This window comes from Neophocaena asiaeorientalis, unplaced genomic scaffold (genome assembly GCF_003031525.2).
Source record: "Neophocaena asiaeorientalis asiaeorientalis breed wild unplaced genomic scaffold, Neophocaena_asiaeorientalis_V1.1 scaffold95, whole genome shotgun sequence".
Taxonomy (NCBI): Eukaryota; Metazoa; Chordata; class Mammalia; order Artiodactyla; family Phocoenidae; genus Neophocaena; species Neophocaena asiaeorientalis.
The window spans coordinates 660,474-688,312 of NW_020174924.1; the positions used below are offsets into that span (position 1 = coordinate 660,474).

The 27,839-nt window shown below is 38.8% G+C and overlaps 1 protein-coding gene across 2 annotated transcripts in view; it reads left to right on the forward strand.

The window, feature by feature from the left end:
• The window catches only part of RPGRIP1 (RPGR interacting protein 1), a 71,991-nt gene that overhangs the window by 38,804 nt on the left and 5,348 nt on the right, over window positions 1-27,839 (forward strand). For both annotated transcript variants that reach the window (XM_024761263.1, XM_024761262.1), the window contains 2 exons: window positions 8,181-8,278; window positions 26,300-26,492. In XM_024761263.1, the coding sequence (XP_024617031.1) occupies window positions 8,181-8,278; window positions 26,300-26,492 (291 nt within the window). The remainder of the gene's footprint in view (window positions 1-8,180; window positions 8,279-26,299; window positions 26,493-27,839) is intronic.

Sequence of the window (27,839 nt, forward strand, 5' to 3'; positions counted from 1 at the left end):
TATTCCATGTGTGTGTGTATAAATGACACATTTTCTTTATCCATTCATCAATTGACGGGTACTTGGGTTGTTTCCATGTCTTGGCTATTGGAAATAGTGCTGCTATGAACATTGGGGTGCATGTCTTTTAAAATTAGAGTTTACATCTTTTCAGGATATATGCCCAGGAGTGAGATTGCTGCATCATATAGTAGCTCTATTTTTAGTTTCTTAAGGAACTTCATACTGTTCTCCACAGTGGTTTTACCAATTTACATTCCCACTAATAGTGTAGGAGGGTTCCATTTTCACCACACCATCTCCAGCATTTATTATTAGTAGAATTTTTAATGATAGCCATTCTGACCACTGTGAGGTGATACCTCAGTGTGGTTTTGATTTGCCTTTCTCTAATAATTAGTGATGTTGAGCATTTTTTCATGTGCCTGCTGGCCATCTGTATGTCTTCTTTGGAGAAATGTCTACTTAGGTCTTTTGCCAAGTTTTTTAAAAAATGTTTATTTATTTATTTATTTAGGCTGCGCTGGGTCTTAGTTGCGGCACGCAGGATCTCTAGTTGTGGCATGCGGACTTCTTAGTGTGGCATGCAGACTCTTAGTTGAGGCATACAAGCGGGATCTAGTTCACTGACCAGGGATCAAACCCAGTCTAACCCTGGTCGGGGAACCAGGGATTGACTGGGTTCTGCTTGCATTGGGAGCACAGAGTCTCACCCACTGGACCACCAGGGAAGTCCCTTCTGCCCATTTTTTGATTGTGTTGTTTGGTTTTTTGATATTGAATTCTATGAGCTGTTTCTGTATTTTGGATATTAATCCCTTATCCATCACATCATTTTGTAAATATTTTCTCCCATTCAGTAGGTTGTCTTTTCATTTTGCTGATTGTTTCCTTTGCTATGCAAAATCTTTTAAGTTTGATTAGATCTCATTTGTATCTTTTTGCTTATATTTCTTTTGCCTTGGGAGACTGATCTAAAAAAAATATTGCTTTGATTTATGTCAGAGGATGTTTTACCTAAGTTCTCTTCTAGGAGTTTTATAGTGTCATGTCTTAAATGTAGGTCTTTAAACCATTTTGAGTTTATTCTTGTGTATGATATGAGGGAGTGTTCTAATTTCATTGACATATGCGTAGCTGTCCAGCTTTCCCAACACCACTTGTTGAAGAGACTGTCTTTTCTCCATTGTATATGCTTGCTTCCTTTGTCATAGATTAATTGAATGTAGTTGTGTGGGTTTATTTTTGAGCTCTCTATTATGTTCCATTGGTCTATATGTCTGTTTCTGTGCCAGTACCACACTGTTTTGATTACTGTAGTATTGTCTGAAGTGTGGAAGGGTTCTGCCTCCAGCTTTGTTCTTCTTCCAGAGGATTGCTTTGGCAATTCTCAGTATTTTGAGGTTCTATATAAATTTTAGGATTATTTGTTCTAGTTCTGTCAAAAATGTCATAGGTATATTGGTAAGGATTACATTAAATCTGTAGATTGCTTTGGGTAGTGTGGCCATTTCAACAATATTAATTCTTCCAATCCAAGATCATGGAATATCTTTCCATTTCTTGAATCATCTTCAGTATCCTTTACCAGTGTTTTATAGTTTTCAGCATATAGATATTTAACCTCCTTGGTTAAGTTTATTCCTAGGTATTTTATTTTTTTAACATGATTTTAAACAGGATTTTTTTTAATTTTCTCTTTCTGATATCTCATTGTTAGTGTAAAGAAATGCTACAGATTTCTGTATATTAATCTTATATCCTGCTACCTTGATGAATTCATTTATTAGCTCTAATAGTTTTTGTGTGGAGACCTTAGGGTTCTCTGTATAGAGTATTATGTCATCTGCAAATAGTGACAGTTTTACCTCGTCCCTTCTAAATTGGATACCTTTTATTTCTTTTTCTTGTCTAATTGCTGTGGCTAGGACTTCTATTACTATGTTGAATAGAAGTGGTGAGAGTGCGCATCCTTGTCTTGTTCCTGAACTTAGCAGGAAGGCTTTCAGCTTTTCACTGTTGAATATTATGTTGGCTATGGGTTTGTCATAAATGGCTTTTATTATGTTGAGATATGGTCCCTCCATATCCACTTTGGTGAGAGTTTTTACCATGAATGAATATTGAATTTTATCAAATGCTTTTTCTTCACCTATCGAGATAATCATGTGGTTTTTGTCTTTATTTTTGTTAATGTGGTGTATCACATTGGTTGATTTGTGTATTTTGAACCATCCTTGTGGCCCTGGGATGAATCCAACTTGATCATGATGTATGATCCTTTTAATGTGTTGTTGGATTCTGTTTGCTAGTATTTTGTTGAGGATTTTTGCATCTATATTCATCAAATTTTCCTTTTTTGTAGCGTCTTTGTCTGGTTTTGGCATCAGGGTGATGGTGGCTTCTTAGAAAGAAGTTGGGAGTGTTCCCTCCTCTTCAGTTATTTGGATAGTTTGAGAAGGATAGGTGTAAGTTCTTTTTATGTTTGGTAGAATTCCCCAGTGATGCCATCCAGTCCTGGACTTTCGTTTGCAGGGAGTTTTAAAAATTATTATTACATGGGCTTCCCTGGTGGTGCAGTGGTTGAGAGTCTGCCTGCCAATGCAGGGGACGTGGGTTCGTGTCCCGGTCCGGGAGGATCCCACATGCCACGGAGCGGCTGGGCCCATGAGCCATGGCCGCTGAGCCTGCGCGTCCGGAGCCTGTGCTCCACAATGGGAGAGGCCACAACAGTGAGAGGCCCGCGTACCACAAAAAAAAAAAAAATTATTATTACAGATTCTATTTCACTTCTACTGTTCAGTCTGTTCAAGTTATCTGTTTGTTCTTGACTCAGTTTTGTCAGGCTGTATGTTTCTAGAAACTTGTCCTTTTCTTCTAGGTGTCCAGTTTGTTGGCATATAACTGTTCATAGTTGTCTCTTATGATTTTTTGTATTTCTGCAGTATCAGTTGTTATTTCTCCTTATTCATTTCTCATTTTGTTTATTTGGGTCCTCTCATGTTTCTTCTTGGTGAGGCTGGCTAGAGGTTTCTTGATTTTATCTATCTTTAAAAAAAACAGTTCTTGGTTTTACTGATTTTTTTCTATTGGTTTTTAAATTTCTATTTTACTTGTTTTCTCTCTGATCTTTGTAATTTCCTTCCCTCTACTGACTTTGGCTTTTGTTTTTTCTTTTTATTCTAATTCTTTTAGGTGGTAGGTTAGGTTGTTTATTTGAAATGTTTCTTGTCCTTGAGGAAGGTCTGTATCACTATAAACTTCCCTCTTAGAACTGTTTTAACTGCCTCCTGTAGATTTTGTAAGGTTGTGTTTTCATTGTCATAGTCTTGATGTTTTCTGTTTTCCTCTTTGATTTCATTGTTGACCCACTGGTTTTTTAGTAGCATGTTGTTTAGTCTCCATGTATTTACTCTTTTCCTGTTTTTCTTTCTGTGGTTGATTTCTAGTTTCATACCCTTGTGGTCAGAAAAGATGCTTGAAATAATTTCTACCTTCTTAAATTTGTTGAGGCTTGTTTTGTGACCTAGTATGTGGTCTATCCTAGAGAATTTTCAATGCACACTTGAATAGAATATGTATTCTGGGTTTTTTTCTTTTAGATGTAGTGTCCTGTAGATATCAGTTAAATCAACTGGTCTGTTGTGTCGTGTAGAACTTCTGTTGCTTTATTGATTTTCTGTCTGGATGATCTGTCTGTTGATGTCAGTGAGGTGTTAACTCTCCTACTATTATTGTACTCATTTCTTCATTTATCTCTGTTAGTATCTGTTTTATATATTTAGATGCTCCTATATCGGGTGCATATATGATAATGAGTGTCATATCCTCTTCTTGTATTTATCCCTTTATTATTATTATAATGTCCCTCTATGTTTTTCTTTATGGACCTTGTTTCAAAGTCTCTTGTCTGAAGTAAGTATTGCTAACCCCTGTCTTGTTATTTTTATTTGCATGAAATATCTTTTATCATCTGCTCAATTTCAGCCTATGTGTGTTTCACCCTGAAGTAAATCTCTTGTAGACAGCATATTGTAGGTTCTTGTTTTTCTTATCCAGTCTGCCACTGTATGTGTTTTGATTGGAGCATGTAGTCCATTGATATTTAAAGTAATTACTGATAGATATGTATTTATTGCCATTTAAAACCTTGCTTTCCAGTTGATTTTGCAGTTCTTTATTTATTTCTTCTTATTTTTGTTTTTGATTTTGTAGTTTGATGGTTTTCTTTTGTATTATGCTTGAGTTCTTTTCTTTTTATTTTTGTGTGAATCTATTGTATGTTTTAGATTTGTGGTCACCCTGGTTTTCTAGTATGTTGACCCATAACTACATCTATTTGTTTTAAACTGATAGTCAAAGAAGTTCAAATGCATTCTGAAAGATCTACATTTTTATACTCCCCTCTCCCACATTTTGTGATTCTGATGCCCTATTTTACATCTTCATGTTTATCCTTTTGCTGTTATTTAGAGTTACAATCACTTTTAAAAATTTTTTTTGATTGTTTTTAGTCTATGTACTGGCTTATTTAAGTGATCTTCAATCCTTTTATATATTTGCCTTTTCTATTGTGATTTTCCCTTTCCTATAGATTCTTTCTTCTTTTCTATTTAGAGAAGACTCTTAAATATTTCTTTAGGGTAGGTCTAGTATTGCTGTATTCTTTAGTTTTTTCTTGTCTGAGAAATTCTTTCTTCCTCCTTCTGTTCTAAATGATAATCTTGCAGGGTAGAGTATCTAAGTTGCAAGTTTTTCCCTTTCAGAATTATGAATATATCATACTACTTCCTTCTGGCCCACAGTTTCTGCAGAGAAATCAGCTGATATCCTTAATGGGGGTTCCCTTGTAACTGACTCTTTGTTTTTCTCTTGCTGGCTTTAGAATCCTCTCTTTATTTTTAATTTTTGCCATTTTAATTATAATATGTCTTGGTCTGGATCTGTTTGGGTTCATCTTGTTTGGGAACCTCTGTGCTTCCCGTACCTGGATATCTGTTTCCTTCTTTAGGTTTGGGAAGTTTTCAGCCAGAATTTCTTCAAATACATTTTTGATCCCCTTCTCTCTCTCTTCTCCTTCTGGAACCCCTATTATGTGTAGTTTGGTATGCTTTGAATGATCCCATATATCTCATATGTTGCTTTCATTTGGTTTTTATGTCTTTCTATCTGCTGTTCTGATTGGATGATTCCCATTATTCTATCTTCTAGATCACTTATTCCTTCTTCTGCATTATTTAGTCTGCTATTCATTGCTTTTATATTGTTTTTTATGTTGGCAATTGAGTTGTCTTATTTTGATTGGTTCCTCTTTATAGTTTCTAGTTCCTTGTTACAGTGATCTGCATTTCTATTAATAGTCTTTCTTAATTCCTTTAGCATGATTATTACCTCCTTTTTGAACTCAGGGTCTAGTAGACTGGTGAGGTCTGTTTCATTATTTGTTCTTTCATGGGATTTTTCTTGTTCTTTTAATTGGGAGTAGTTCCTCTTCTTTTTCATTTTACCTAACTTTCTCTGTCTCTATGAATTTAGGAGAAACAGTTATCTACTGTGGTCTTGAAGGGGTATTTTTATGTGGGAGCATCTGTGTGTAGACTGTGTGAGTCCAATATTTTTGTTGTGAGGACTGGTTTTTGCATGGATGCTAGCCACATTTTTCCTCAGAGTGTGTTGGCCGTTATCCTTTTAATAGGGGGTGGGATTTGTGTTGCGGTGTCCAGAGCCTCCCCTGGATTTGGGGTGGGGCCTCCTCTTTTTTCCATGGCTGTAACAGCCCTGTCAGGGGTAGGGTCCACTCCTCAGTTGTTGGAGTAGAAGCCTTGAGGGTCGTATTCGATAAGGTCCGTTGCCCTTGAGTGTGTGCCCTGCCCCAAAGGAGGTGACCACCAAAGCATGTAAAGCCCATGCGGTCACAGCAAACCTATGTCCCACTGGTGCAGGCATCCATGATTCTGACCAGAATCAACCCAGGGTCACAACCCTTTCTCTGTTGCATTTGTACCAGACTTAGCGCTAGGCTATGGTGTGGAGTGGGCTGGTGCTGGGGGCCAAGGCACTGTGGCTGCAGGAATCAAGGTGGTTGTACTGCCACCTGCAACCTGGGCTGCCTCTGTAGCAGGCCTCTCCCAGGGCCTATCTGCCCCAGAGCTGGCTCTAAGCTTCTGTGTGGGGTGAATAGAGCTGGAGCACTACTGCCAAGAAACAACTGCTGCCTACTCCTCCCCAGGGGCTCTCCACCTGAGACATTTGTTTCTGTGGCACCACCCAGTGTGCATGCCAACAAAGTCCACTATGGCCAGACCCCCCCCCCCATCAGTGTGCTGATAATCACCTCCAAGGTTCTGCCTGGACCACACCCAAGGCCCTCTGGGCTGTCTCCGCACAGCTAGACCAAGTCCTCTCCCAGGGTCCATCCATCTGAGATTCAGCACCCAGCTGCTGCATGTACTAGCAGCCCTCCCAACACACGATTTGGTCAGGGAAGTGTGACAAGGCAGCAGCCATCAGCCCTGGTCTTTCTCCATCCTGATTGCTAGCAAGCCAGCATAAGCACAGTCCTTGCAACAGAGTCTAAGCCCCTCCAGCCCTCTGTCTGTCCCAGTAGACCTCTCAGCAGGCAAGAAGCCTCCCCAGGGCCAGGGCCAGCCCATGTGGACATTCCCTCCATCACAGATCACTCCCAGGGGCACCAGTCCCATCCTGACGCCTTTCTTTTTTTTTTTTCCCCCTATCCTACCTGGTTACATGGAGATCTTTCTTGAAGCTTTAGTTCTATAAGAGATCTTCTGGCAGTTTCCTGTTGGTTTTCTGTGAAAATTGTTTCATATTTAGATGTATTTTCTTTCTTTTTTAAAAAATTAATTTATTTAATTTTGGCTGTGTTGAGTCTTCATTGCTGCACACGGGCTCTAGTTGTGGTGAGTGGGGGCTACTCTTTGTTGCAGTGTGCGGGCTTCTTATTGTGGTGGCTTCTCTTGCTGTGGAGCACAGGCTCTAGGCACGCAGGCTTTAGGAGTTGTGGCACACGGGCTCAGTAGTGGTATATGTATACAATGGAATATTACTCAGCCATAAAAAGGATGAAATAATGCCATTTGCAAAACATGGGTGGACCTAGAGATTATCATACTAAGTGAAGTAAGGCAGACAAAGACAAATATCATATTATATCGCTTATATAAGCAATATACTAAAAAAGTATACAAATGAACTTACAAAACAGAAACAAACTCACAGACTTAGAAAACAAATTTATGGTTACCAAAGGGGAAAGGTGCAGGGTGGATAAATTAGGAGTTTGGGATTAACATATACACACTACTACATATAAAATAGGTAATCAATAAAGACCTACTGTAGAGCACAGGGAACTCTACTCAATACTCTATAAAAACCTATATGGGAAAAGGATCTGAAAAAGAATAGATATATGTATATGTATAACTAAATCACTTTGCTGTGCACCTGAAACTAACACAACATTGTAAATCAACTATAATATAAAATAAAAATCTAAAAATAAATATATATACACACATAAAAATACCTACCTTAAAAAAAGTATTAGGGGGCTTCCCAGGTGGTGCAGTGGTTGAGAGTCCGCCTGCCGTTGTAGGGGACACGGGTTCATGCGCTGGTCCAGGAGGATCCCACATGCCTCGGAGTGGCTGGGCCCGTGGACCATGGCCGCTGGGCCTGCGCGTCCGGAGCCTGTGCTCTGCAACGGGAGAGGCCACAACAGTGAGAGGCCTGTGTACTGCAAAAAAAAAAAAAAAAGTATTGGGAGGATCAAGATCACATTGTACAAAAGAGAGCATGTGGGATGAGAGATATTGTTTGACGCTGTCTTTGTAAAATACAGTCTGCTACACCCTGATTGCACTGTTTTTCCTTGGCTTGGTAATTTTCTCCATCCCCTAAAAGGACAAAACTTTCTTTCTACCTCCCTACCTTCTTTCCTTCCCTTTCTTTTTTCAGAAGTGAACCCTGTGTGTTTGGCAAGCTTCTGAATAAGTGAAACTTTAAAAAAGAAGGTTTGTTTCTAGTGATTACAGCCAAAATCTAGGTACTCAGAACTAGTAACTAAACAGAAGATTGAAGATGTAGGTACTGGGTCTTTTCTGGGCTAGACAGGGTACTCCAAAACAGTTCTGTAACTCTAGTCTCTTCTCCGGCAGATAAAGAATACTGTGAACAAGCTTCTGAAGTCAGTGAAGCACAAACTACAGATAGCGATGAGATAGTAACCCCTGTATCTCAGAAATGTCCTAAGGCAGTAAGTATACTGGGGTAATCATTGTGCGTGAGCCAAAATTGTAAGTAATGACAGTGTGCTTAATGGCCATGTATGTGACGTTCAAATCCAGTTTTATTTAATGAACCAGATAGGAAATTCAAGTTATTTAAATTTATGTTGCAAGTGAATGGAAGTCACTACAGGCAGATGAAAGGATCATTTTCTTGATTTGGTATAAATAAGGACTGACTTCAACACTTCTCTCTCCCATTTGGATCCCTTGCCTGCCTCCTTCATTGTATATGGTGATTCACCCCAGCCTAAGTGATGCCCCTTTCTTTAAATCTACCTAAAGAGAGCAGGTTTACTTTGGGAGGTGGAGGCTGGAAGGATTCTTTGTGGGAGGGCTCAAAGAGATCATTCAGTTTCTGAAGGTTTTTACTCAACCTTTAATTACAATTATTTATTAAACATTTCTACCTCAGATCTGTTTTGGAACTAATTGGGGATACACACACACACACACACACACACACAAATCTATGAATAAATATCCACAGATATATTCACAGTCATTGTATTGGAATACTGTGGGGTTTTAAATGAGGTAGAAAACGATCACTTTCAAGCTGCTAGAATGCTCCCTGGTACATTTGTAGGCACTCAATAAATATTTGTTGAATGAGTGGCTGAATGAAAGATTAAAATCTAACTGAGGATTATGAGCTTAATTAGAAACAGTAAAGAAAAGCATAGGGTTTATTTTCAGAACTTTTATCTGTTATATCTTTTTTAGACATTATATAATTAATATCTTGAGAAATGTTTGTAAGACAGATCAGAGCCATAGAATTAGAACTAGACAGTAACACCTTAGAGATCATAAAGGTGAAGAAAACCAAGTGATATGTCCAGCATTGTAGCAGTAGTTACTGAAAGAACTGGAACTTGAGTTAAGGTTTCTAAACCGTGCACATCTCAGATCAACCCAAAAAGCAGTCAGCTGGTCAGCAAATTTTGGAACTACAAGTCAGACAGATGACATTAAAAATATTACCCTAAATTAAAGGCTCTTAAATAAGATCTCCTGTTAGAAAACTTTTGTGTACCTAAAAATGTTGCTGGATAAACTAAATATGAAAACTGATCCCACTTAGTAAAATTTAGTGTTGTTATCAAATTAAACTTACAACACAGACACACATATACTTGATAGCAGAAAAGCTTTATCAAAAGTCCAGACTGTTGTTCAACTTGTCCAAAAGAAGTTGGGCAAGGAACACAGAATACAAAGGAGAAAAAAACACGCAGGCTGAGGAGCAAAGAGAACAAAGAAGCAGGGGAATTTCCTGGCAGTCCGGTGGTAGAACTTGGCACTTTCACTGCCGTGGCCGGATTCAGTCTCTGGTCAGGGAACTAAGATGGCGCAAGCTGTGTGCCACGGCCAAAATAAAAAAAAAAAAAAAAAAAAAAAAAAAAAAAGCAGTTTATTGAGGCTGAAGTGAAAGTTACACACTCAAAGAAGAGTGCAGGCATCCTCACAAGTGCGGAGCATACCACAAGGTTTTTTGATCCCCCTTTTATCTTATTTTCTTAGCCCTTTGAATGGGCGGGGTCTTTTTGATTAGGGGTGGAATATTCATTGAGAGGACGTTTGAGGTGTGGCCTAGATTGCACCAGGTGGCATCAGCTCCCAGTCTTGCACCTTTGTCTCCTGGAGCCACTGTACATGTGCTCTAAGAACTGTTTTCCCTTAAATTTTCCCTTACTAGTCAACCACACGGGAAGGTCATACAGGGTTATTGGCAATCTGCGTTTTTATTGGGCATGCGCTGTGGTTTTCATGGTCAGTGTTTCTTGTTCAGATGCTACAAAGTTTCTGTTTTAGATGCCATTTCTCCATGAGTCATGGTCTCATTAAGTGCAAAACAAGGAAGTGTATAGGCTGTTCTTGGGCCCAGCCCTGTCTTTCCTGCCTCATACTCAATCCTTTTTGTATTTCAAAATAGCTGGGCATGAAAGATGGAAGGAGTTGAAGGTCCAGAGGCAGTACGTGAGCTCTGTCCCTTTTGTGCCTGGAGTCAGCCAGGGTAAAGGAGGAGGCAAGAGAGTGTAGTGTTTAGGAGCATGGAAATGTGTTTTAGACAGAAGTGGTTTAGATCCAGTCTCTGCTATTAATATCTATGCCGCTTTGGGGAAGTTATTGAACCTCTATTAGACTCTGTTTCCTCATCTGTAAAGTGGTGATATTTTTTTTTCTTGAAGTATAGTTTACTTACAATGCTTCAGGTGTACAGCAAAGTGATTCAGTTATATATATTCTTTTTTCAGATTCTTTTCTATTAGAGGTTATTACAAGGTATTGAATATAGTTCCCTGTACTATGCAGTAGGTCCTTATTGTTTATCTATTTTATATATAGTAGTTTGTATCTGCTAATCCCATACTCCTTAATTTATCCCTCCCCCCCTTTCCCCTTTGGTAACCCTAGGTTTGTTTTCTATGTCTGTGAGTCTATTTCTGTTTTGTAAATAAGCTCATTTGTATCATATTTTAGATTCCATATATGTGATACCATATGATATTTGTATGTCTGTCTCATTTCACTTAGTATGATAATCTCTAGATTCATCCATATTGCTGCAAATGGCATTATTTCATTCTTTTTATGGCTAATATTCCATTGTGCATATATACCACATCTTTATCTATTCATCTGTCGATGGACATTTAGGTCGCTTCCATGTCTTGACTATTGTAAATAGTGGTGCTGTGAACAATGGGGTTGTAAAGTGGTAATATTAAGTATGCCCACCTTATAGCCATGTGGCAAGATTTAAATAAGGTAATGTGTGATAAAGGTTTAATACAGTACTTGAGACAAATTGAGCACCAGATTATAGTGATGATGATGTTGATGGCGGCAGCAGTCTCTCTTCTCTGAAATACGCTAGTTCTTTTTTTTTTTTTTTAATTTATTTATTTTTGGCTGCGTTGGGTCTTCGTTGCTGTGCACAGGCTTTCTCTAGTGGCGAGTGGGGGCTACTCTTCGTTGTGGTGTGCGGGCTTCTCATTGCGGTGGCTTCTCTTGTTGCGGAGCATGGGCTCCAGGGCGCTCGGGCTTCAGTAGTTGCGGCACACAGACTCAGTAGTTGTGGCTCGCGGGCTCTAGAGCACAGGCTCAGTAGTTGTGGAGCACGGGCTTAGTTGCTCCGCGGCATGTGGGATCTTCCCGACCAGGGCTTGGACCCCTATCTCCTGCATTGGCAGGTGGATTCTTAACCACTGTGCCACCAGGGAAGCCCATGAAATACGCTAGTTCTTAAATGCAAGCTTCTATGATCTGGTAGTGGCCCCTACAAGGAAGGACTAGGCCCTAAGGGGAGAGGATTGAAGCAGAGGGGTGTCATTTCCCTTCTACCTGCCATGTCAATTGAATAGGTTGAACAGTATGACTTAAGGAAGACCTTTATGAAATGTCTTTCTCTTGTACTGCTAAAAAAGCAAAACAATCATAGTACATTTGGGTCTTTAACTCCCTGTCTTTTAGTCCAGAATTAGAACAGTTCCTGTATCATGGGATATGTATAGAACTGTTCTGCAGGAGGCTCTGTTAATTAGCACAAGGTTCCTAAAGGCCTTCTGTACTTATCTTCCAAGAATCCCCAGAAAATGATCTCAACCCAAACCATATGGTTTCCTCCAGATGAAGTTCCATTCCTGGTCTCAGGAATCAATCTCCCACTCTGAGTGGACCATATAACTTTTCCCTCCCCCCTCTTAACAGCTCCTAATGAGAAGGGAGCAATCATTTCCATTGCTCTGTGGCCTCAGGTTACTGTCTTTTAGCGGTAGTGTATATCAAGGACCTCAAAGTTTATTCTTTTTTCTTATACTCTTAATTTCAGGGGTTGAAAATGTCTTGACCCCTTATGTATGCTAATTAGTTTTAGGAAATCTGCCCTCCCCCCACCCCCAAATTATCTAGCACACCTGAATAAGCCAAAGGGAGCTGTCTGTCTGGCACTAATGCTGCGTAACTAACTGCTGTTAGGGGCTCTGCTAGCAATGAGTTATTATATATTTCAGTTGTTAGTATGGTTAATATTACTAATTATATATATGTGTGTGTGTATATAAATATAAATAAATAAATATATATATATATATGTGTATGTATATATATACATTTGCTGTTCAGTCCCAATAAGATTATATAATGGAACCAGCTCATGTAAAGGATTCTGGAGCAAAGAAAAATATTAGATTGAACCATATCTTAGTCAATTCAGGCTTCTATAATGAAGTACCACAGACTGGGTGGCTTATAAACAACAGAAATTTACTTCTTTTGGTCCAATTCTGGTGAGGGCCTCCTTCTAGGTTGCAGACTGCCAATTTCTCATTGTGTCCTCATGTGCCAGAAAGAGAGCAAGCCAGCTCTCTGGCCTCTTATAAGGGCACTAATCACATTCACCAGGGCTCCACCCTCATGACCTAATTACCTCCCAAAGACCCCACCTCCAAATACCATCACACTGGGATTAGGGTTTCAACATATAAAAATTGAGGGGTACACAAATATTCAGTCCATAAAAAGCCATATGAAATTATCACTTTTATAGATTAAAAATGATGGACTATTGTCAATTTCATATAGTTCAATCTAATAGGAATGAATAAAGCCTCCATGTGTACCTTGCTCAAATTTTAATTTTATTCATCCTCCTAATTCACCTTTGTTATCAGAGTAAACTTGATATGGATTTCTGATCATTTGTCCCAGGATTAGTTGCAAGTAAGGTAAGAATACATTTTTCTTTTATAAACTAGAATATTATAGATAGAGCTAAATCTCTATTGACCATTACCTATAATCCCTGCTGCCTCTCTCCCACCCCACCACCCCAAAAAAACCATTGTTTTGAATTTTGAGGTACATCTTTTCAGATCATAAAAAAAAACTTTAACATTCATATTGTTTTGTATTAGTCTTTTTTGCTTTAAATAAATGACATTAAACTGTATATGAACTGTACATATTATTCTTTTAAAAAGCTTTTTATTTTGAAATAATTACAGATTTGTAAACAGTTGCAAAAAATGTACGGAGAGGTACCATATACTCTTCACCCTGTTTCCTCCATTTTTCAAAACATTTTTGGTCTGTATTCTTCTGAAACATTCATTTTTCTTTTTGAAAAAAGTTTTTCTTTTTTAAAAAATTGAGGTATAGTTGTGCAATATTATGTAAGTTTCAGGTGTACAACAGTGATTCACAATTTTTAAAAGGTATACTCCATTAATAGCTATTATAAAATATTAGCTGTATTCCCTGGGTTGTACAATATATCCTTGTAGCTTATTTATTTTAGTAGTAGTTTGCACCTCTTAATCCCCTACCCCTATCTTGCCTCTCCCTGCTTCCCTCTCCCCACTGGTAACCACTAGTTTGTTCTCTATGTCTGTGGGTCTCTTCCTTTTTCGTATATTCACTAGTTTAACTTTTTTCAATTTTTTTTTACTTGAAGTATAGTTGATTTACAGTGTTGTGTTAATTTCTGCTGTACAGCACAGTGACTCAGTTATACATACATATATATACATTCTTTTTTAATATTCTTTTCCATTATGGTTTATCATAGGATACTGAAGATAGTTCTCTGTGCTATACAGTAGGACTTTGTTGTTTATCCATTCTATATATAATAGCTTACATCTGCTAACCCCAACCTCCCACTCCAGGCCTCCCACAACCCTCTCCCCCTTGGCAACCACAAGTCTGTTCTCTATATCTGTGAATCTGTTTCATAGATAGGTTCATTTGTGACATATTTTAGATTCCACATATAAATGATATCATATGGTATTTGTCTTTCTCTTTCTGACTTACTTCACTTAGTATGATAATCTCTAGCTGCATCCATGTTGCTGCAAATGGCATTATTTCATTCTTTTTAATGGCTGAGTAGCATTCCATTGTATATATGTACCACATCTTCTTTATCCATTCATCTGTTGATGGACATTTAGGTTGCTTCCATGTCTTGGCTACTGTGAATAGTGCTGCTATGAACATAAGGGTGCGTGTATATTTTTGAATTAGAGTTTTGTCTGGATATATGCCCAGGAATAGGACTGCTGGATCATATGGTAATTCTATTTTTAGCTTTCTGAGGAACCTCCATACTGTTTTCCATAGTGGCTGTTCGAACTTACATTCCCACCAACAGTGTAGAAGGGTTCCCTTTTCTCCACATCCTCTCCAGCATTTGTTATTTGTAGACTTTTTAATGATGGCCATTCTGACCCGTGTGAGGTAGTACCTCATTGTAATTTTGATTTGCATTTCTCTAATAATTAGAGGTGTTGACCATCTTTTCATGTGCCTATTGGCCATTTGTATTTCTTCTTTGGAGAAATGTCTATTTAGGTCTTCTGCCCATTTTTCGACTGGGTTGTTTTTGTTGTTGTTGTTGTTGAGTTGTATGAGCTGTTTGTATATTTTGGAAATGAAGCCCTTGTTGGTCATATTGTTTGCAGATATTTTCTCCCATTCTGTAGATTGTGTTTTTGCTTTGTTTATGGTTTCTTTTGCTGGGCACAGGCTTGTAAGTTTGATTAGGCCCCATTTGTTTATTTTTGTTTTTATTTCTATTGCCTTGGGAGACTGACCTAAGAAAACATTGGTACGATTTATGCCAGAAATGTTTTGCCCATGATCTCTTCTAGGAGTTTTATGATGTCATGTATTATTTTAACTCTTTAAGCCATTTTGAGTTTATTTTTGTGTATGGTGAGAGGGTGTGTTCTAACTTCATTGATTTACATGCAGCTATCCAACTTTCCCAACACCACTTGCTGAAGAGACTTTTTCCTGTTTTATATTCTTGCTGCCTTTGTTGAAGATTAATTGACTGTAGGTGTGTGCGTTTATTTCTGGGCTCTCTATTCTGTTCCACTGATCCATATGCCTGTTTTTGTGCCAGTATCACGCTGTTTTGATTACTGTAGCTTTGTAGTATTGTCTGAAGTCTGGGAGGTTTATGCCTTCTGCTTTGTTCTTTTTCTTCAGGATTGCTTTGGCAAACCTGAGTCTTTTATGTTTCCATATAAATTTTAGGATTATTCTAGTTCTGTGAAAAATGTCATGGGTAATTTGATAGGGAATGCATTAAATCTGTAGATTGCTTTGGGTAGTATGGCTATTTTAACAATATTAATTATTTTAATCCAAGAGCATGTGATATCTTTCCATTTCTTTGAATCATCTTCAATTTCCTTTATTAATGTTTTATAGTTCTCAGTGTATAAGTCTTTCACCTCCTCAGTAAGGTTTATTCCTAAGTATTTTATTTTTGCAGGTGCTATTTTAAAAGGTATTGCTTTTTTACATTCTCTTTCTGATATTTCATTGTTAGTGTAAGGAAATGCAACTGGTTTCTGAATGTTAATCTTGTATCCTGCTATCCTGCTGAATTTGTTTTTCAGTTCTAGTAGTTTTTGTGTGGAGTGTTTAGGGTTTTCTATATGTAGTATCATGTCATCTGCATATAATGACAATTTTACCTCTTTCCTTCCAATTTGGATAACTTTTATTTCTTTTTCTTGTCTGATTGCTGTGGCTAGGACATCCAATACTATGGTGAATATAAGAGGTGAGAGTGGGTATCCTTGTCTTTTTCCATATTTTAGTAGAAAGGCTTTCAGCTTTTCACCATTGAGTATTATATTGGCTGTGTGTTTGTCATAAATAGCTTTTATTATGTTGAGATATGTTCCCTGTATACCCACTTTGGTAAGAGTTTTTATCATGAATGAATGTTGAATTTTGTCAAATGCTTGTTCTGTATCTATTGCTCATTTGGTTTTTTTCTTTTCTTTTTTTAATGTAGTATGTCACACTGATTGATTTGCGTATGTTGAACCATCCTTGTGAACTTGGGATGAATCCCACTTGGTCATGGTGTATGATCTTTTATGAGTTATTGGATTTGGTTTGCTAATATTTTGTTGAGAATTTTTGCATCTATATTTATCAAAGATATTGGCCTGTTATTTTCTTTTTCGGTGGTGTCTTTGTCTAGTTTTGGTATCAAGGTGATGGTGGCTTCATAGAATGTCTTTGAGATTCTTTCCTTCCTCTTCAATTTTTTTGGAAGAGTTTGAGAAGGATCAGTATAAATTCTTCTTTGCATGTTTGGCAGAATTCACCTGTGAACCCATCTGGTCCTGGACTTTTGTTTGTAGGGAGTTTTTAAATTACAGAGTCTATCTCACTTCTAATGATCAGTCTGTTCAAATTATCTGTTTCTTCTTGATTCAGTTTTGGTGGGCTGTATATTTCTAAAAGCTTATCCATTTCTTCTAGGTTGTTAAATTTGTTGGCATATAATTGTTCATAGTATTCCCTTATGGTTTTTTGTATTTCTGCAGTATCAGTTGTTATGTCTCCTTTTTTATTTCTTATTTTGTTTATTTGGGTTCTCTCTCTCTCTGAGCCTGGCCAGAGGTTTGTCAATCTTGTTTACCCTTTCAAAGAACCAGCTCTTGGTACCAATCTTTATTACTTCCATTCTTCTGCTGACTTTAGGTTTTATTTGTTCTTCTTTTTCTAATTCTTTTAGCTGGTAGGTTAGGTTGGTTATTTGAGATTTTTCTTAATTTTTGAGGAAGGCCTGTGTATCACTATGAACTTCCCTCTAAGAACTGCTTTTGCTGTATCCCATAAATTTTGTATGGTTGTGTTTTCATTGTCATTTGTCTCAAGGTATTTTTTAATTTCCTCTTTGGTTTCATCATTGACCCATTGGTTATTTTAGTAGCATGTTGCTTAATCTCCCTGTGATCATTTTTTTCTCATTTCTTTTTCTGTGGTTGATTTCTAGTTTCATGCCATTGTGGTCTGAAGAGATGCTTGAGATAATTTCTAAACTCTCAGATTTATTGAGGCTTTTTTTGTACCCTAGTATGTGGTCAAACCTAGGGCATGTTCCATGTGTACTTGAAAAGAATGAGTATTCTGGGGCTTCCCTGGTGGCACAGTGGTTAGGAATCTCCCTGCCAATGCAGGGGACACGGGTTCGAGCCCTAGCCTGGGAAGATCCCACATGCCACGGAGCAACTGAGCCCGTGCGCCACAGCTACTGAGCTTGTGCTCTGGAGCCTGCAAGCCACAACTACTGAAGTCCATGCACCTAGAGCCCGTGCTCCACAAGAAGAGAGGCCACTGCAACGAGAAGCCCACGCACCGTAGAGAAGAGTAGCCCCTGCTTGCCGCAACTGGAGAAAGCCTCCGTGCAGCAACGCAGCCAAAAATAAATAAAATAAATAATTAAAAAAAGAATGTGTAAAAAAAAAGAATGTGTATTCTGTTTTTTTTGTATGTAATGTCCTGAAAATATCAATTAAGTTTATTCTATTGTATTATTTAGAATTTCTGTGCCTTATTGATTTTCTGTCTAGAAGATCTGTCCATTGATGTGAGTGGGGTGTTAAAGTCTCCTACTATTATTGTATTCCTGTCAATTTCTCTCTTCATGTCTCTTAGTATTTGTTTTATGTATTTGGTTTCTCTTATATTAGGTGCATATATATTGATGAGTGTAAAGTCCTCTTTTTGTATTGATCCTTTTATCATTATACAATGTCCTTTATCTTTCTTTATGGCCTTTATTTTGAAGTCTATCTTGTCTGAGTATTGCGACCCCACTTTATTTTCATTTCCATTTGTATGAGACATCTTTTTCCATCCCTTTACTTTCAATCTATGTGTGTCCTTTGCCCTAAAGTGGGTATCTTGTAGGCAGCATATTGTAGGCTCTTGTTTTCTTTTATCCAGTGTGCCACTCTGTGTCTTTTGATTGAAGCTTTTAATCCATTGACATTTAAGGTAATTTTTAAAAATAAATTTATTTATTTATTTTCATTTATTTTTGGCTGCGTTGGGTCTTCATTGCTGCATGCGGGGTTTCTCTAGTTGCAGCGAGTGGGGCTACTCTTCATTGCGGTGCATGGGCTTCTCATTGCGGTGGCTTCTCTTCTTGTGGAACATGGACTCTAGGCATGCAGGCTTCAGTAGTGGCTTGCAGGCTCTAGAGTGTAGGCTCAGTAGTTGTGGCGCACAGGCTTAGTTGCTCTGCAGCATGTGGGATCTTCCTGGACCAGGGCTTAAACCCATGTTCCCTGCATTGGCAGGCACATTAACCACTGTGCCACCAGGGAAGTCCCTTAGGTAACTATTGATAGATATGTATTTATTGCCATTTAAACCTTATTTTCCTGTTGATTTTATACTTCTTCTTTGTTCCTTTCTTTTTGTTTTTCCTTTTGTGGTTTGATGGTTTTCTTTTGTATTATACTTATGTTCTCTTCTTTTTGGTTTTTGTGGATCTATTGTATGTTTTTGATCTGTGGTTACCCTGTTTTTCAGGTATGTTAACCCCATCCTATTTCTGCTTGCCTTAGACTAGTAGTCATATAGGCTCAAACACATTCTAGGAACTGGAAAAAAAATCTACATTTTCTTATTCCCCACATTTTATGATTTTCATGTCCTCTTTTACATTTTCATGTTCATACTTTTGCTGTTCACTGTGGTTATCATCACTTTCACAGAAATTTTTTCATTTTTTTAATATCTGTGTACTGGCTTATTTAAGTGATTTACTTTCCAATTGTTATTTTCTCTTTAGATTCTTACTTCTTTTCTATTTAGGGAAGACCTTTCAATATTTCCTTTAGAACAGATTTAGTATTGCTGTATTCTTTTAGTTTCTGTTTGTCTGAGAAATTCTTTATCTCTCCTATTCTGAATGATAATCTTGCTGGGTAGAGTATCCTAGGTTACAGATTTTTCCCCTTCAGAACTTTGAATGTATCTTGCCCCTCCCTTCTGGCCTGCAGCATTTCTATAGAGAAATCAACTGATAGTCTTATGGGGGTTCTCTTGTAATTAACTGTTTGTTTTTCTCTTGCTGCCTTTAGAATCCTCTTTATCTTTAACTTTTGCCATTTTTATTATAATACGTCATGGGACTTCCCTGGTGGTGCAGTGGTTAAGAATCTGCCTGCCAATGCAGGGGACATGGATTCGATCCCTGGTCCGGGAAGATCCCACATGCCGCAGAGCAACTAAGCCTGTGCGCCACAACTACTGAGCCTGCACACCACAACTACTGAAGCCTGCCGCAACTACTGAAGTCCACGTGCCTACAGCCCGTGCTCTGCAACAAGGGAAGCCACCACAATAAGAAGCCTCTGCACTGCAACAAAGAGTAGCCCCCACTCACTGCAGCTAGAAAAGGCCCGTGCGCAGCAACGAAGACCCAACGCAGGAAAAAAAAAGTCTTGGTGTAGGTCTGTTTAGGTTTATCTTGTTTGGGACCCTCCATGCTTCCTGTACCTGGATATCTGTTTCCTTGTTTAGGTTTGGGAAGTTTTCAGCCGTAATTTCTTCAAATACATTTTCGATCCGCTTTTCTCTTTCTTCCCCTTCTGGAATTCCTATCATGTGTAGGTTGGCATGCTTTATATTATCCCATAGGTCTTTTATATTGCTTTCATTTTTTTCATTTGGCTTTCTGTCTGCTGTCCTGATTGAGTGATTTCCATTATTCTATCTTCCAAGTCACTTATTCGTTCTTCTGCATTATCCGTTCTGCTATTTATTGCCTTTAGCTCAGCTTACATCTCAGTCAATGAGTTTTCTGATTTTTCTTGGTTCCTCTTTATAGTTTCTAGTTCCTTCTTATAGTACTCTGCATTTCTGTCAATAGCCTTTCTTAATTCCTTCAGTACCCCTTTTTGAAACCAGTGTCTATTAGATTGATCAAAGAGGTCTGTTTCATTGTTCTTTCAGGGGAATTTTCTTGGTCTTTAAACTGGAGGTGGGTCCTCTGCTTCTTCATTTTACTTATATTTCCCTTGCTCTGTGAGTTTAGGAGAAACAATTATCTACTGTGGTCTTGGAGGGCTATTCTTATGTGGAAGCGTCCCTGTGTAGCTCTGTGGATTTAATATTTTTGGTGCAAGGGCTGTTTCAATATGGATATCTGTTGCCTCTTCCCTGATCATGTGCAGGCCATTATCCCCTTGATAGGGGGTGTGCAGATGTGGCAGTGCTCAGTCCTAGGGTTCTTGGTGGCGGTGGTGGCATGTGCATCCCCGGAGCATGTGATGGGTGCAGGAGCTGCTTGTGACCACTCCTGGAGCTCGTGTAGGTGGTGTCCTACCGCCTGAGAGCACATGCAGGGAAAAAGCCTGCAATGGTGGGTCCCACCCCTCCCCTCGTGCACCCCCCAAACAATGGCACCTGTCCTCTAAGGTGGCCTGGGCTTGCTCCATGAACACCCTCAGTTGCAGTCACACCAGACTCCAGCCCCTTCAGGCTGTTTTCACACAGCCAACACCAGTCCTCTCTCTGAGTCTGATATCTGAAGCCTGAGCTTCAGCACCCAGCCCCAATCCGCACCAGCAGATGCACATCTCAGGCTGGGGAGTGCAGGGTGGTGGCACTGACTGTGCAGGTCTCTCTCCATTCTGGCTGCTGAAAACTGGTTGCTGCATTCTCCTCTGAGGCTCTGTCCCAGGTGATCTCCCCGCTGGTGAGGGGATTTCCCAGGGTGCGGGAACCTTTCCTTTTTCACAGCTCCCTCCTAGGAGGGAGGTCCCATCCTGATTCCTTTCTCACTTCCTTTTTTTCTTTTTTCTTTTTTCTTTTGTCCTACCTGGTTACATGGAGATTTTCTTGCCCTTTCAAAAGTCTGAGGTCTTCTGCCAGCATTCAGTAGACATATTGTGAGAATTATTAATACATGTAGATGTATTTTTAATATATTTGTGGGAGGTGGTGAGCTTCACATCCTACTACTCCACCATCTTGATTGCTGCCCCACTTTTTAAAAATATTTAACATATAAGTGCTATCATACAATATTTGTCTTTGACTTATTCAACAAAGCATAATACTCTCCAATTCCATCCATGTTGTTGCAGATGAAAATTTTTCATTCTTTTTTATGGCTGAGTAGTATTCCATTGTGTGTGTGTGTGTGTGTGTGTGTGTGTATACACCACATCTTTTTTATCCATTCATCTGTTGATCAGCACTTACATTGCTTCCATATCTTGGCAATTGTAAATAATGCTGCTATGATGAACATTGGGGTGCATATATCTTTTCAAATTAAAGCTTTTGGTTTTTTCAGATATATACCCAGGAGTGAAATTCCTGGGTCATATGGTAGTTCTATTTTTAGTTTTTTGAGGAACCTCCATACTGTTTTCCACAGTGGCTAAGTTTATTCCTAGATATTTTATTTTTTGACACTATCTTAAATGGGATTATTATTTTTTTTACTTTCTGATATCTCATTGTTAGTGTAAAGAAATGCTACAGATTTCTGTATATTAATCTTGTATCCTGCTACCCTACTGAATTCATTTATTATTTCTAAAGTTTTTATTTGGAGACTTTAGGATTCTCTATATAGAGTATTATGTCATCTGCAAATAGTGAGAGTTTTACCTCTTCCCTTCTAATTTGGATACTTTTTATTTCTTTTTCTTGCCTGATTGCTGTGGCTAGGACTTCTAATACTTTGTTGAATAGAAGTGGGTAGAGTAGACATCCTTGTCTTGTTCCTGAATTTAGCAGGAAGGCTTTCAGCTTTTCACCATTGAATAGTATGTTGGCTGTGCGTTTGTCATAATTGGCTTTATCATGCTAAGATATGCTCCCCCTATACCCACTTTAGTGATAGTTTTTATCATGAACGAATATTGAATTTTATCAAATGCTTTCTCTGCATCTGTTGTGATAATCATGTATTTTTGTCTTTTTTTTTTTGGTTAATGTAGTGTATCACATTGACTGATTTGAGTATGTTGAACCATCCTTGCTACCCTGGAATGAATCCAACTTAATCATGGTGTGTGATCCTTTATATGTATTGTTGGATTTGGTTTGCTAATATTTTGTTGATGATTTTTGCATCTATATTCATCAAAGATATTAGCCTGTGATTTTCTTTTTTGTAGTGTCTTTGTCTGGTTTGGGTATCAGGGTGATGGTGGCTTCATAGAATGAATTTTGGGTTGTTCCCTCCTCTTCAATTATTTAGAATAGTTTGAGAAGGATAGGTGTAAGTTCTGCTTTTTATGTTTGGTAGAATTCTGCAGGGAAGCCATCCAGTCCTGGACTTCTGTTTGCAGGGAGTTTTTTTTTTTTAATGACAGATTCTATTTCACTGTAGTGATTGGTCTGTTCAAATCATCAGTTTGTTCTTGACTCAGTTTTTTTGTTTGTTCTCTTTTTTTTTTTTTTGCAGTACACGGGCCTTTCACTGCTGTGGCCTCTCCCGTTGCGGAGCACAGGCTCCGGACGCGCAGGCTCAGTGACCATGGCCCACGGGCCCAGCCGCTCTGCGGCATGTGGGATCTTCCTGGACTGGGGCACGAACCCGTGTCCCCTGCATCGGCAGGCAGACTTTCAACCACTGCGCCACGAGAGAAGCCCTTGTTCTCTTTTTACAACAACAGCAAATAGTTATTTTCACACAGTTTCTTAATGTCGGGAAGCTGGGAGTGGCTTTGCTGTGTGGTTCTGGCTCAGGGTGTCCTGGGAGGTTGCAGTCAAGCTGTTGATTGGAGCTGCAGTCATCTAGAGGCTTGACTGGGGCTGGAGGATCCACTTCCAAGATGGTGCCCTCACATGGTGCTAATTGTTGGTAGGAGGCCTCAGTTCATCACCTTTTGAGCCTCCCTCTCCATGGGCTACTTGAGTGTCCTCAGGACACAGCAGCTGGCTTCAGTCAGAGTGAAGGCTCCAAGAGCAAGCAAGGCAGAAGTCACAACGTCTTTGCCAACCCAGCTTTAGCAGTCATACTCCTTCCTTTCCACAGTATCCTGTTTGTAGCAAGGTCAGTCTTATTCAATGTAGGAGGGTATATAGGAGGTGAGGATCATTGGGGACCATCTTAGAGGTGACTACCACAAACCAGTAGGTTGCTATGACCAGGATCTTTATTATGCCCCTAGGTTTGCTTCATTGATGGCTCCAGCATGAAATAAAAGTTTTGATTTTTATGTGTTTTTTTGTTTTTATTTATTTTTATATCTTTATTGGAGTATAATTGCTTTATAATGTTTTAGTTTCTGCTGTACAACAAAATGAATCAGCTATATGTATACATATATTATCAGGCTGTATGTTTCTATAAACTTGTCCATTTCTTCTAGGTTGTCCAATATGTTGGCATACAACTGTTTATAGTAGTCTCTTAGAATATTTTGTATTTCTGTGCTATTAGTTGTTATGTCTCCACTCTCATTTCTTATTCTGTTTATTTGGTTCCTTTCTTCTTGGTGAGCCTGGCCATAGGTTTGTCAGTTTTGATTATCTTTTCAAGAAACCAGCTCTTGGTTTTTTTAATTTTATTTTTTATCTGTATTTTATTTCCTCTCTGATCTTTATTATTTCCTACCTTTTGCTGACTTTAGGTTGTGTTTCTTCTTCTTTTTCTCATTCATTTAGGTGGTACATTAGGTTGTTTATTTGAGATTTTTCTTGTTTATTGTGGAAGGCCTGTATTACTATGAACTTTCCTCTTAGAACCACTCTTGCTTCATCCCATAGATTTTTGTAAGGTTGTGCTTGTGTAAGGTTGTTGTTTGTCTTGAGGTATTTTCTTTTTTTTTTTTTTTTTTTTTTTTTTTGGTTTTTTTTTTTTTTTTTTTTTTTTTTTTTTTTGAGGTATTTTCTGATTTCTTCTTTGATTTCATTTTTGACCCATTGGATTTTTAGTAGCATGTTGTTTAGTCTCCTTGTGTTCATTCTTTTCCCGTTTTTCCTTCTGTGGTTGATTTCTAGTTTCATACCCTTTTGGTCAGAAAATATGCTTGAAATAATTTCTATCCTCTTAAATTTTTGAGGCTTGTTTTGTGACCTAATATATGGTCTATCCTAGATAATGTTCCATTCATGCTTGAAAAGAATGTGTATTCTAACTTTTTTGGCTGTAGTGTCCTGTACATTATCAATTAAGTCCAACTGGCCTATTGTGTCACTTAGGACCTCTGTTGCCTTATTGATTTTCTGTCAGGATGATCTGTCTCTTGATACCAGTGGGGTGTTAAAGTCTCCTACTATTATCGTATTCCTGTCTGTGTCTCCCTTTATGTCTGTTAGTATTTGTTTTATATATTTAGGTGCCCTTATATTGGGCACACAAATGTTAATAAGTGTCATACCCTCTTCTTGTATTGATACCTTTATTTTTATATAATGTCCTTCTATGTCTTTCTTTATGGACTTTGTTTTTTAAATTAATTAATTAATTAATTTATGGCTGCATTGGGTCTTTGCTGCTGTGCACGGGCTTTCTCTAGTTGCAGCAAGCGGGGGCTCCTCTTCGTTGCGGTGCGTGGGCTTCTCATTGCAGTGGCTTCTCGTTGCGGAGCATGGGCTCTAGGTGCACGGGCTTCAGTAGTTGCAGCACACGAACTCGGTAGTTGTGGCTTGCGGGCTGTAGAGAGTAGGCTCAGTAGTTGTGGTGCACAGGCTTAACTGCTCTGTAGCACATGGGATCTTCCTGGACCAGGGCTTGAACCTGTGTCCCCTGCATTGGCAGGCAGATTCTTAACCACTGAGCCATGAGGGAAGTCCTGGACTTTGTTTTAAAGTTTGTTTTTTGTGATATGAGTATCGCTACCCCCACTGTCTTGTTTCCATTGGCATGCAATCTTTTTTCCATCCTCTCACTTTCAGTCTATGTGTGTCTTTCATCCTGATGTGCATTTCTTCTAAGCAGCATATTGTAGGTTCTTGGTTTTTTGTTTTGTTTTGTTTTTAATCCAACCTGCCACTCTTTTTTTTTATGGTTTTTTGTTTGTTTTTCTTTTACGTGGTACACGGGCCTCTCACTGTTGTGGCCTCTCCCGTTGCGGAGCACAGGCTCCGGACGCGCAGGCTCAGCGGCCATGGCTCACGGGCCCAGCCGCTCTGCGGCATGTGGGATCTTCCCGGACCAGGGCACGAACCCGTGTCCCCTGCATCGGCAGGCGGACTCTCAACCACTGCGCCACCAGGGAAGCCCAAGTGTCTTTATTTTTAAGAAGCACCCAGATTATTTTGATGCAGATTTGTTGAGAAATATTGCCCACTGAACTTCCTAGGAGAAGGCACAGGAGCTCTGCTTGCTTCCTAAGGGAAGAAAAGATGGGTGGTGGGGGGCAGATTTGGAGAAGTGAGGACATTGGCCTGGCGACCTGGAGGAGAGAAGCAGCCCTGAGGGCACTCACAGATGAAAGGGAGAACTGTGGCTATAGGGCCACCCTGGACTGACTCCTTGCTAGTGTCATGTACAGTGTAGCAGCATGACTTGCTGCTACACTGTACAAGGTGGGGGACTTAATGTTGACCTCAGTTTATTTCTTGAAACTATCATGATGTCAGCCCTCCTCCTGGTATCCCTAATGTGAAAGTGGACACAGGGACGTCAAAGGAGGGGATGGTGGCTGTAGCAGCAATTCTGAAGCAGAGCTCAAAGAACTGGAGTTGCAGTGAGAGGGCAGGGTGGTCTAATGGCCTGCTCCGTGTCATGTTCTTGGCGGGGGCTTGGTTGGGACACAGGGAGCACTGGGCAGCTCTTTGCTTTAGTGGCTAAAACAACTGCTCAGTTGACAGGTCTCTTAGGGCCTAACTGCAGGAAAAAGATGGATTGGTTTTCATGGAGAAAGTTTAAGAAAACGATCTGTTCAGAAAGTTTCTTGATTCTTTCTGTATGTGGCGATGGCTGAGAAAGGCTGATCTGGATAATTGATTCACTGGACTGGGAGAGAGAAACTGGATTCTCTTTACAAATTACCCATGGTTAGTGGTGGCAGTTCAGTCAGGTGGTCTCTTGGTGCCAGTTTAAGGTACCTATAAATTGATTCTCAAGGAGTAATATGTTAGGTGGAATATGCCTGTGATTGATCCCTAGAGAGTAATATGTTAATTAGATGGAGTATAAACACTGGCATCTCTAACCTATACGAAATGAATATTTTCCTTGTCAGGGTTCAGAGAAGATGTGCATTGAAATCATCTCCCTGGCATTCCACCCAGAGGCTGAAGTGATGTGTGATGAGAATGTAAAACAGGTGTACGTGGAATACAAGTTCTATGATCTACCCTTGTCAGAGACGGAGACTCCAGTGTCCCTGAGGAAACCAAGAGCAGGAGAAGAGATCCACTTCCACTTTAGCAAGGGTGAGGCATCCCTGGTGAACAGCCAGGAGAGGAGGCTGACAGTCATTTAGTCTGAGGGGTCCAAACTACTCTGGACTTCTGTTGGAGTGGACCCTACTGTTTTATTTTCTTTTATTTATCAAAGTAATATATGCATATGGTTTTAAAATCTCAAATAGGCTTAAAAAGATTTTTGATTAAAATATAGTCCTTTGCGCCACTCTTTCTCTGCAGATCACTCCCCTTCACCCCTCCCTGACCACCCCCCTCAGTCCACCACACCACTTTTCACTTTTCCTGCTATTTCTTCTGTTATTTAACACCATGTTTCTGAGAAATGATTCTGTTGCAATTTCCTGATTCACTAATTCATTTCCTGATTCAGACATTATCTGTTGACTTCCTATCTTGGCAAATAAAACATCTCGCTTGTATCACACCCGTGCTCCCATATAGTTGGATCATAATTTAAACTTAATTTTTAATTAATAGTAATTGTTTCTATTATTATGGATGTATAAACAGTCTTGCAGGGCCAAGTTTTACACCATGATTATAGTCTCTTTCTTGTTTATATTTTGTTTGTCTCAATTTTTCATTTGCTTTATTTTCATTATACCTGTTGGGATTCTTTCTACATCCTCCAGAAGCCTTTTAAATTTTCAAATAATCAAACCTGTCAAGTAATTTATCTTTTTTTTTTCCTGAAGATCTCTCTTTATCTTCTTGTTCCTCTTTAGCACACTGTTCAGCTATTATCCCACTGCTGCCATTTGTAGAGTTTAATTTAATTCTATTTTATACTGGATGTTTTATCTCCTGGGTCATGTGTCACCCTCTGATTTATTATATTTTCTAGTAGCTTTTAAAGAAAGAATACACTGGAAGTAAATATTTTGAGATAGTCATGCATGAAAATTCTGCCCATATATTTGATTGATAATTAGACCAAGTATAAAAATGTATGTTGAAAACATTTTTCATTCAGAATGTCAAAGCAGTTGGTCCATGGTCTTTGGGTCCAGGCCTGGAGTCTAACGCTTGTATGAAGACTACCCTCTACCTCCCCAGAGGACTTTAACATTTTTTCTTCATTTTTAGTGTTCTTAAATTTCAGAATAATGTGCATATATTTTCTTTCATTGTTCCGGGCATTCAGTGGGCTCTTTAAATCTGGAAGCTCATGGCTTTTAGTTCTGGGAAATTTTATTGCATTTCTTTGATAACTTTTTCCCCCTACATTTTCTCATTTTCTTAGTAGAATTTTGGATCTTCCAAACTGATCCTCTAATTTTATCACTTTTCTCCTATAATTCTACCTCTGTTTTTTTCTTCCTTTTTTTTTTTTTTTTTTGGGGGGGGGGTTTT